Source organism: Condylura cristata, unplaced genomic scaffold (genome assembly GCF_000260355.1).
Source record: "Condylura cristata isolate star-nosed mole 26May11 unplaced genomic scaffold, ConCri1.0 scaffold00001, whole genome shotgun sequence".
NCBI classification, from domain to species: Eukaryota; Metazoa; Chordata; class Mammalia; order Eulipotyphla; family Talpidae; genus Condylura; species Condylura cristata.
The window spans coordinates 8,177,132-8,187,133 of record NW_004567102.1 but is presented as its reverse complement, the minus strand read 5'-3'; the positions used below and the strand labels follow the sequence as shown (position 1 = coordinate 8,187,133).

At 48.0% G+C, this 10,002-nt stretch overlaps 1 protein-coding gene across 2 annotated transcripts; it reads left to right on the top strand.

The window, feature by feature from the left end:
• The first annotated feature begins 240 nt into the window (after positions 1-240).
• On the top strand, positions 241-3,971 carry TREML1 (triggering receptor expressed on myeloid cells-like 1). Of its 2 annotated transcripts, XM_004673458.2 has the most exons (7): positions 241-300; positions 489-821; positions 1,384-1,393; positions 2,055-2,162; positions 2,537-2,622; positions 3,125-3,177; positions 3,497-3,971. In XM_004673458.2, exons 1-7 carry the CDS (start codon positions 255-257, stop codon positions 3,806-3,808), a joined length of 948 nt encoding a protein of 315 aa, XP_004673515.1. In that variant the 5' UTR covers positions 241-254; the 3' UTR covers positions 3,809-3,971. The 2 variants fall into 2 exon arrangements, with proteins under 2 accessions (XP_004673515.1, XP_012576636.1); XM_012721182.1 differs by lacking the exon at positions 1,384-1,393 and having other exon boundaries at positions 2,057-2,162.
• Positions 3,972-10,002: the final 6,031 nt, after the last annotated feature.

Genomic DNA, 10,002 nt, shown 5'->3' with positions numbered 1-10,002 from the left:
CTGTAGCTGGACAGAGGCTGGACAGAGGCTCCGCTCCTCCTGCCCTTGGGCTTCTCAGCCTCCCTCCCACCCCCACCCCCATCTCAGAGCCAACCAGGATTTGGGAAAGCCCTAATCTCTAGCCTGGGGGGTGCCCAAATGTGCTGACCTCCCACCCCTGGGCAGTGACTGTGTGAAGCAGATGTTTCCTGCCCCAGGGGAGTGCTGTGGTGGTGCCCAGACAAGCCCCAGAACTGACTTCTCCTTGCCCAGCCATGGGTCCCCATCTGCTGCTGTCCTTGCTGCTCCAGGGCCTAGCAGGTAAGTCGGCAGCAGCTGCTCCCTGCACGCCACACGCTCCCCTCTGTCCTCCCTCGGGGGTGCAGGGCGGCACACTCACTCGTGGGAAGGCTGGAAGATGGAGCTCCCGTCCCAGTGGGGTGCCAGCAGCAGGTGGGCTGTGAGGTGTCCCCGCAGCAGCCCAACTAGTCCACCCTCAACTCCCCTAGGTCAGAGCTTGGCGGGCAGCCCCCCTGAGATGCTGCGGGCCCCCGTGGGGAGCTCCATTCTGGTGCAGTGCCACTACCGGCCCCAGGACGTCAAGGCTCACAAGGTGTGGTGCCGGTTCTCGCCCGAGGGGTGCCAGCCCTTGGTGTCCTCAGTGGTGGACCGTGGCGCCCCGGGGGGCAGGCGTGTGTTTCTCACCGACCTCGGGGACGGCCTGCTCCAGGTGGAGATGGTTTCCCTGCGGAAGGAGGATGCTGGGGAGTACTGGTGCATGGTGGAGGGAGCCGCCGGGCCCCAGACAGTGCACAGAGTTGCTCTAGAAGTAATTCCTGCAGGTGAGTTGTCCTGGGTGGCCAAGCCACACTCACCCTCCCTGCCCCTACCGGCTGCTCTTGGGTTCTTGGGGGTGCAGGGTCCCTGGAGGGGGGTGGGAGGAATAGGGCGAAGATATCCTCTTGACAGCTTTGCAGGGAACAGAAACCAAAGTGGTGGCGAGATCGGAGATAAATCAGTCCAGCAGTGACCCCCACCTCCACCCCTGCCCTCCTGTGCACAGGGGTTCCCCAACAGAAGGGCTCCTCCCACCCACCCTTGACCTCAGCCTTCTCCTTCTCCAGCGTTCTCACCATTCTTAAGGCTGTTTTCCTCACCCTTAGAGATGTTTGAAACAAAGTTTTAATTCAGACAGAACAACTAACATTAATTTTTTACATCGTGCAGTTTTTATTACTGTAAAGGGGTTCAATGGCTTAAACATCACTGACTTCATAACCTACTTAAGTTGTAAGTCTTCACTGGGCATCGACCATGGGCCTCACCTACGGGCAGGGGACACCCTTACGTGAGCTAGTCCAACCTCATGTAGTTCAACAACGTCCTGATTATGGAAGCCGGTAGCCCCAGCCCTGTCCTCAGCAGAGAAAGGGTTTTATTCTAAAGTTTCACTCTCACAGCTACCAGAAAATTATGTCTAAAAAAAATAATAGTAATGGCAGAGGCCACTGTTGCTTCTCCATAGCAATGTGGACATTGATTTCATTTTCAAGTCTTCCTTTCTCCCCAAATAATAAAATTCCAAAAGGCATTTTCCCTTGTCTTGTCTGTGAGTGATGAGAATAGACTAAGAGGTCATGAAAACCCCTCTCATCTGTGGGCCCAGTTAGTAGCTTCTATCAAGCTGCTGCCTGCCCACACCACACCCTGTCCTCTTCCTTCCTTGACATTCTAAGGTCCAGTAACTCAAGGTTTTAACATCCTAAATTTAGTCTGAGCAGCCTGATAAGCCCAAAGGGGCCTGGGGTGGGGGTGGGGGTGGGGCGGGAGATAAAGGGGAGGAAGTGAGGGTGGACCTGGGGGGTTGGTAGCTACTCACACCTGGTTAACACAGGGCTCATCAATCCCAGACCCCAGAATAAGCCCCCTGAGGAATAACCCAAGCTCTTTTTTGTGTTTCTCCCTCCCCTCTCCCATCCCTCACATCTCAACAGCCCCTTAGCTAGCCCGCCACGGGTGTGTGTTCATTCAGTATCTCCTTCTAACTCAGTTTCTGACCTGAGAGAGGAAGAGAGAGAGGAGGCGGAGGAGGAGACCTGGAGGGTTGGCAGTGCGGCTGAGGGCTCTTCTGCAGACCCCGTGGGCAGTGCCAGCCCCTCGGGGCCCGGCCAGCATGAGAAGAGGTACTGGCCACGTCTGTATTTGGGTGGCTGGGAGAGGGTGGTGGTGAAGGTACAGCGGTGTAGAACCTCAGACTAAACCAGAGGGAGACTTTATGATTCCTTGCGCCCTGGGGGACTCCTGATCAGGCAGGGACACATTCCTGTCTATTCCAGTTCAGCAATGGCCCCTTCCCACGGATCCCATGAATCTTCAGCCAGCATCCCCTGATAGTACAACCCCTTCGACCTCGTCCGAGCCTGCCCTCCGCTTTCCAAGCCACATCAACATCCACAGCTCACCCTGAACTGCACCCTTTCGCCACCACCTGGGTTCCTGCCCAGAAGCTCCCCTCTGGGTTATGGGCTAAGCTTGCTTCTCCCTTTGTGTCCCCCAGCATCCTCTTGATCTGGGGTGCTGTGGTCCTGCTGGGGCTGCTGCTGGCGGTGCTGGTGCTGTTTGCTGTGATGGCCAAAAGGAGAGGTTGGTAGCTGCTGGTCATCTGTTCTAGTACAGTCCCTCGTGTCCATGGCCCTCACCCATGTCAGCCGGTCTAGCAGAGGGAGATTTTACAGAGAGAGGGATTTTAATGCTCTCCCTTTGTTTGGACATTAGTAAGCCCAGCAGACTCTAGAGCTCCCATGTTTGAGAGGCAGGTGAGAGAGATTCAGTGGGAACCAGCCTGCGGAAAGACGGGAATTGGCAAGGGTGGGACTGTGAACTTTGTGGGCAGGTAATTGGCGGAGGTGAGGCCAGGCTTCAGGATCTAGGCTGAGTGCTGGAGCAGGTTGAAGGTAGCTGTGAAGGCACTAAGTGGGTGGAGGTTAGCGCAGACTGGATGGGTTCTGAGGGGACAGTTAAAGTTGAAAGGTTTGGTGGGGAGAGCAGGAAGCTGAGTTTGGACTTGGGAGGCTTCTGAGCAGAGAGCGGGTGGACTTCCAGCCGGCCCCGGGGGCAACTTCACTGCTGCCTTCTGTCCCACCAGGGAGCAGCCTTGGAGTCTGTGGCCGATTCCAGAGCAGCAGAGTCCCCGGCATGGTAAGAGACCTCAGCAGGCCCAGCCAAATCCCCCAGCTCCTCCACCTGCCACGCTCATCAGAATGTTCCAGAACCTGGAGTAGGGAAAGAGCTGGGGGGCCAAACCTCCTTCTAAATGCCGTGAACTTGGCACCAAAGCTCTCCCCCCTTCTCACTTGGCATCTCACTGTGTCAGGTTTGGGGAGAAAGTTGGGGCTTCCAAGTTTTCAGAGTGGTGCCCTCTTGTTCACCGGTCTCCTCTCAGGAGTTGAGACACAGATCTAAGGGAGCGGGAGCAGAGAGAGGTGCTCATGTTCTGATTTGCCTGACCTTGTTACAGGTGCCCTCCGCAGAGGCCCACTACATCCGTGACTCTGGCCTGGCTGTAGATTTGCCATCAGATGTGCCGTATGTGAGGCTTGACTCGCCACCTTCCTTCGACAACACCACCTACAGCAGCCTACCTCTTGGTCCCCCGTCAGGGACACCAGCCCCGACCTCATCCTCGTTGCCCCCTCTGCCTCCAAAGGTCCCAGTCTGCTCCAAGTCTGTGATATATGACACGGTCATCTTCCCTGGAGGGGCCAGTGGTGGAGGAGCCACCTGTGAGCCAGTCCAGGATCTGCCAAGTAGCCAGACTCCGCCCAGCTAAGTCGCTCACCAAACCGCACGGCCCAGGGACCATCTCCAGGGCCCTGGGCCTCAGCCAGTCAGCTCGGGCTCTGGAGCCTGAGGTTATCAGGGCAACTAGACTTTAGGATCTAGCTAATGCATTGACTTTTCTGACCTGGAAATGTGACACTTGGGTGTGATTGAAGTGAACCCCCCAGGCTGGCTCCAGTCATTGCACCAGTGGGATGAATAAACTTCTCCAACTTTCAATGATGATATATCACTCTTGATGGTGGAAGGGGAAGGTCAGGGCTCCACTTTTCACCCCATGGCCTGTGAACTGAGACTCTTGTCTGGAGTTTGTGCTGAACGGGCTCCTGCCCATCCCACCAGGGGGATATGTATCATACCCTGGCCAGACGGCTGCAAAGCAGTCTGATTCAAAGGGTACCGAAAGAGCTTCTTCAAAAGTATTTCTTAGATTTCTCAGGATATCTGATAGGCTCATTTGCTGAAGTCTAGAAGTCTCTTTTGTTTTCTGCTCTACACCTGTGAACAAGTGACATCTTACAGTGTGACAGCATAAGATGGGATGAGGGGGATAATATTAGTTAAAGGAGACTCAGGATGGTGTTTGAGAGACAGAGCAGAAAAGAAAGAGGTGTGAGGACAGAAATGTAAATAACATTAGGCCTATTCCTAGGCAGGAAAGAAAAACAAAAAGATTTTCAAGCACCAGGAGATACAACGACCTTTGCAGACATCAGTTTTACCGGTACTGGTTCTTTTTCAGTTGGGTAGCCACCCGGTAGGCAGCATGGCCCCTTCAGCCAGAGTCTAGAGACTGAAGGAGCACGGTGGAGAAGAGGCAAAGAGGGTGAGGTGGCAGGTGAATGTCAATGTCATGGCCAAGTACATGTGAAAGCCCAAGCGGGGGAGTGAGGGCTGAAGGTCTCTGCCAGGATTTCTTCTGAAACCGTTCAATGTAAAAATGAGTGCCCGTTAAGATGAGAGGCTTAAGTGGAGACATTGGGGAGTTCAGGAATCCCGTTTTCCTGTAACCGTGGAGAGCAAGGCATGAAGAGGTCTTCACCGTCTTGAGGGACTCCAAGCTTGGTTTGGGCTTCTCAGGAGGAGGGACGGGTCAGGGCTGTCCCTGGCCCCCAGCTGTGTAAGCTTAGTGGTGTTATTTTCAAGGAGCTCTAGCAGGATGTTCTGAGCTTCCCCTGATAAAATTCTCAGTTAAGCCTCTGACAAAACCTAAATTTACTTCTGTCACTTGGGAAGCAGTGGCTACCCACAAATCAACTAAGCCCTCCTTTTCCCTGGCCAAATGACCGGGGACTTGCCTAGGGAGGTGAGGTGGTGGCGGCGGGAGGGGCAGGAGCTGAGGGGCAGGGGAAGGCAGAATACAATCTAAAAAGAACCCCTCTGCAAAAACCTTACCCTGATCTGTATGTATTTTAGACTTTATAGAACTTGACAGAAGTCAAAGTATATTTAACAGGACAAAGGAAAATACTAAGGAAAGTAATTAGTCGATTGGTATAAAAGCAGGAAAGAGGAAGGGAAGTAAATGCCATCATTGTTGAAGGTAGTAAGTATTCGTAGTTACAAGGGTGAATTCTAAGATAAAAATATTGACTTAAGTTTTATCATAAGAAACTCATGAAAAAGAGAAAAAAAATCAATGTTTTTATAATTCTAAAAAGTAGTCAATGGCTTGCATCAAACCAAGGAGTGTATATTCAAAAAAATGACTGTCCCCACTTCTCATTTGAAAGAAAATTTCATAAAGCAATATTAAAAATCTTGTGGCATCACATTTATTAAGATAAAACTTTCATGACAATAACAGTATGAAGGAGAGGGAGGGAATAGGGCTTTATAGAAACAATGTCTTTTTTTTAAATGCATACAGAGGTGCAGGGGTGGTGAGAGGATTCACCAGAGACAGAGTGGGGAGCAGAACAGGCAGATTGATGAAGCACAGTGCTGAGGGGAGCAGCAGGCGAGACAGGAGAGGCCTGCTGCGCCATGTGGGTCACCCCCAGGGCCAGGATCAAACTTTCACTGAAGTAGCCGTGGCCAGTTTGCAGTGCTGCTTCCTAAGCTGTTGCACCACCAGGGAGGGCCTGCAGTGTCTTTTATATGTTGCTGAAATTAAGTTGATATTTGATCTGGACGATCTTAAATTAAAATGCTAATTATAATCCCTGAAGCAGCCACTTAGAAAATAAGCAAACAATTTACTGTAAAAGAAATGACAAGGGAATTGAAGTTAAATTTAAAAAGACCTATTAAATTTAACAAAAGACAGGGGAGGAAGAGGAGGTGGGGAGTCATGACAAATAGAAAACAAAATGGAAGACATAAATCCTATTTATCAGTAATTAAATTAAATGTAAATGGATTAAGTATGCCAATGGCAGAATGATTAAACACTATCTGGTCCAAGTATATGCTACCAACAGGAAATAAACTTCAGGTTAAAAAAAAACAAGTAGGTTGAAAGTAAAAGAATGGGAAAAAATCGTGCAAACAAGCGAATGATAGCTGGAGTAGCCACTCCCTGCAGTCATGTGGAGTCACACAACAGGGGTGCAAGGCAGGGGAACACCCAATGGGCCCTTTACACAATGCAGTTAGGTGTTAGCTTCGTTGTGTGAACACTGCTTTCAAGCAAGGTGATTATCTTGCCCTCAAAAGCCTGAAACCTAGCAGTGACTCAGCCTCTGTATGGATGAAATTCCTGTCAGACATCCGTGTCCAGAATAGGGAAGTGATATTCATATTGCTGTTTACTCTGCAAGCCATTCCCCTCTGAAATGAGCTTTTCTAGAAGTTTCAAAACTTTTCATCTGCCTTCTATCAGCACTCCTAAACCCACTACTTTCACATTACATAATGGATGATGATTCCGGAATTGTTTAAACTACCCCAAGTTAGGAGTAAATTCAGCATTCTCATCAGGCCCAGCCTGGATGCCTTTCAACAGTGCAAGCATCTCAGCATCCAGGTGCTGAGAGGGAACTTGGTCTTCAGCCCAGGTCGCTAGACGTTTCTCCAACATGAGTAGCTTTGGCTTCATTATACTGAGTAAAAGAAACCAAACAAAAAAGCCTTAACATGACTCTATTTATATGAAATGTCCAGAATAAGCATAGCTATAAACACAAAGTTGATTAGCAATTTCTAGGATTATGGGAAGAGGGGTCAGGGCTGACTGCAAGTGGGCACAGAGTTCCTTTTTGGGGGTGATAAAAATGTCCTAGAAGTGGATAGTATTAATGGGTATGATACAGGAAAAGCCACCGAATTGTACGCTTTTCTAAAGAGGTAAATTTTATATGAATTTAAAAAGTTACCAAAAGAAAGATAAAAAAAACTTAGCAGTGTGCCTTGTTATTGCCACTTGTGGGAAAGTAAATATATAACAATTGCTTGCATGTGCACAGAATCATTTCGCAAAGATACATCAGGAAGTGGTAATACAGATTAGCTCTGATTAGGAGGATAGGAGTGGAAAAGACTCAGAACATTTTTATTTCCTCTGAGTTTGGTGCCACATGAATATATTATTTCTCTTTCAATATAAAAATCAAATCAATCAAATTAATATGTCCTAGGTACTTTATATTCATCTTCACAATGACTTTCTTGTTTCACCAGTATTCTCATTTACAGAAAAGGAAACTGAAGCATAATGATAATTTATGTGCTGAAAGTAACACAGAAAGAAGCAGTTAGAATCTGAACCCAGACTCTCTGGCTCTAGAGTCCTAGCTTTGACCACTACTCTACATTGCCTGTCATAAATTTAAAGGAGGAGAGGATGACGACAGGGGAGGAGAGGAGGAGGAGAAAGGGAGGGGTGAGAGATGGGGAGTTGGAAGGGAGAGGGGGGTACAGGGAGGGGAAGAAGGGTAACAAGAGGTGGGGAAAAGGAGAAGAGAGGAAGGAAGAATATACAGAATGTCAAGATGATTTAAAGGGCAAATAAGGCTTCGCTTTCCCAAACATCTTGTCATTTGTACAAAATACTGAAGGCTGAGTACAGATGCTATCATTTCCCCCTGAAAGCTGTGTTGTGTAGTGGTTAAGAATGAACTGGAATCAAAGTTGAATAAGTATCCCAGTTCCACCGTTTTCTGGCTGTTTCTTGGGCTAAAATCTTTCTAAACTTCAGTTTCTTCACCGCTAACACAGGGATTTAAAAAAAGTACTTGCTTCACAGAATTGATGTGATTTAAAGAATGCATTTCAAACACTCTGTATAGTGCCTGGCACAGAGTAGGGAATAATAAATGCTAGCCTCGCAACTACAGACATATGCTAGATGGCTGAGCCATACAATTTAATGAGGAGATCATGCTCTGTGGAAGAGAAACCTTCAGGCAGATGAAGGTCACAAATGGCAACTCCATCCAGGAGAATAAAGAAGAGAGCTAGAGTCACACACACTGGTGATTTCATGCGCGAATACCCAAAGTGCAAAGGAGGAGTGGGTGTCTGCAGCTATGTACCTCTCAAAGGTTTCTTAGCATTACAGCATCTGTGCCAATGAGGGCAGACCAAAGCACACCACTGCCAGTCTTCATGAAACAAGTCAGCGTGTCACCAGGGCTGTCTTTTCCAACAGAACAGAATCCACCTTATAGAAGACAGACTCAGTTAATCTCAGAGGCTCCCTGGCCTCAAGTGTACCCCTGTTTCTGCTGGTATGCTGTGACCTTTAAAAATTAAAGAAGGTCTAAATTTCATGCTCCAGAAACATAAGTTTTTATTTTGGCAAAGATATAGGTAGTGGTGACTGTAAAAGGCGATATATTTAATATGTACACTATGTAGGATCTTTAAAAGGAGAACTTGTAGAGCATATTGAGAGAAGCATGGTCTGTTCAGATGATTTTGTTTTAACATACACATTCTTGAATTTCTTCATCATTATTTTCCTTGACATCAGCCACTCTGTCAAATCCTGAAAGCAAGAAAATAGAGAATTATAACAAACATAGAGACTGTCCTCAGCAGTTACAAATATAACTCATGGACCCGTAGGGGAAAGAGAGCTGTTGCATCTCTTAGGCATTTTCCCCTTTTCTTGCCCACCCCTTACCATTTCCCTTCAGAGACATTACACTGTGATTTCTAAGGCCCTCTTTCCCCCCTCAGTGCCCATCAAGGGAACAATCTCTCAATAGTTGTGTAAGTTGATACCATGGGGGAACTTTTCAACATGTAAGGGTTACTAAAGATACTAAAACAAGGTTACTACAGACACTAAAACAAAGGACTGAGAGAGGCTCTCACATTGTTCAAAAATAGCAGGGATTACTCTCTACCCATACCCAGTGGAGCACTTGTGAGAGAACATATCACCTCTGGAGTAAGGACTATCAAGTTCGTACAAACTTGACTGCTTGCATGTATGAGTCTGAGGCTGTCCTTTATGCCTCTCAGACAGGGTTCCTGGAAGGAAAGCTTACTCTGTATTCCTTTATTTTCTTCAAAGGAATTGCTTTCCTCCAGGAATTCTGCCTCTGTCCAGAACCTGGTCAAGTGGGCATCCAAAGATCTGATGATATTGGTCAAGAACGTGGAGTCTCTCTTTCCATATCTCATTACGGTGACTTTAAGCTCAGAGACCCACTGGTGATAAACAGGGCAGGTTACACATCGAGAGAAGAACTCCTTGAAGTACTGAAAAGAAAGGTCCATTATCTCAAGTGTTAGTACATTCTTTCCTCCACTAAAACTTATTCACAGACACCACTCAGCATGTACTTGACTGGGGGCACAGGGAGGCAAAGTATCACTGATGGTAAAATAGGCCCGGAAGGCAGACTTGAGATACAGAAGAAACGGAATGTTCAGAAGGCAGAGTGGTAGGAAGATATGTCAAATCATAGTCTGAGCCACAGTGGGTCTACTGGGAAGGGCTAAATGTTAACATTTTAATGGTATTGGGTAGTAGCTGTGCCAATACAGAAAAGCTAGAGTCTAGTCCTGAACTATATGCAAGGATATATGGAAGGGTACGTGATTTCCTAGGTATAGCCTAGGAAGTTAGGTGATAGTGAAAGGCCAGTGGGGTGACAGGCACCTTGAGAATCTGACTGCAAGTATCCAGGGGAACATGCCTGCAGACACCCTCTGGCATTTTCTGTAATATTAGCACATAGCATTCTAGGAATCGGACAAAGCCATGCGAACCAAACAGTGAGGCATTGG

Coding starts and splice junctions, on each gene's coding strand:
- TREML1 (XM_004673458.2), top strand. CDS start 255: ATGGGTCCCCATCTGCTGCTGTCCTTGCTGCTCCAGGGCCTAGCAG. Junction 2,163..2,536: donor CCCGGCCAGCATGAGAAGAG/GTACTGGCCACG, acceptor TGTGTCCCCCAG/CATCCTCTTGATCTGGGGTG. Junction 2,623..3,124: donor TGTGATGGCCAAAAGGAGAG/GTTGGTAGCTGC, acceptor CTGTCCCACCAG/GGAGCAGCCTTGGAGTCTGT.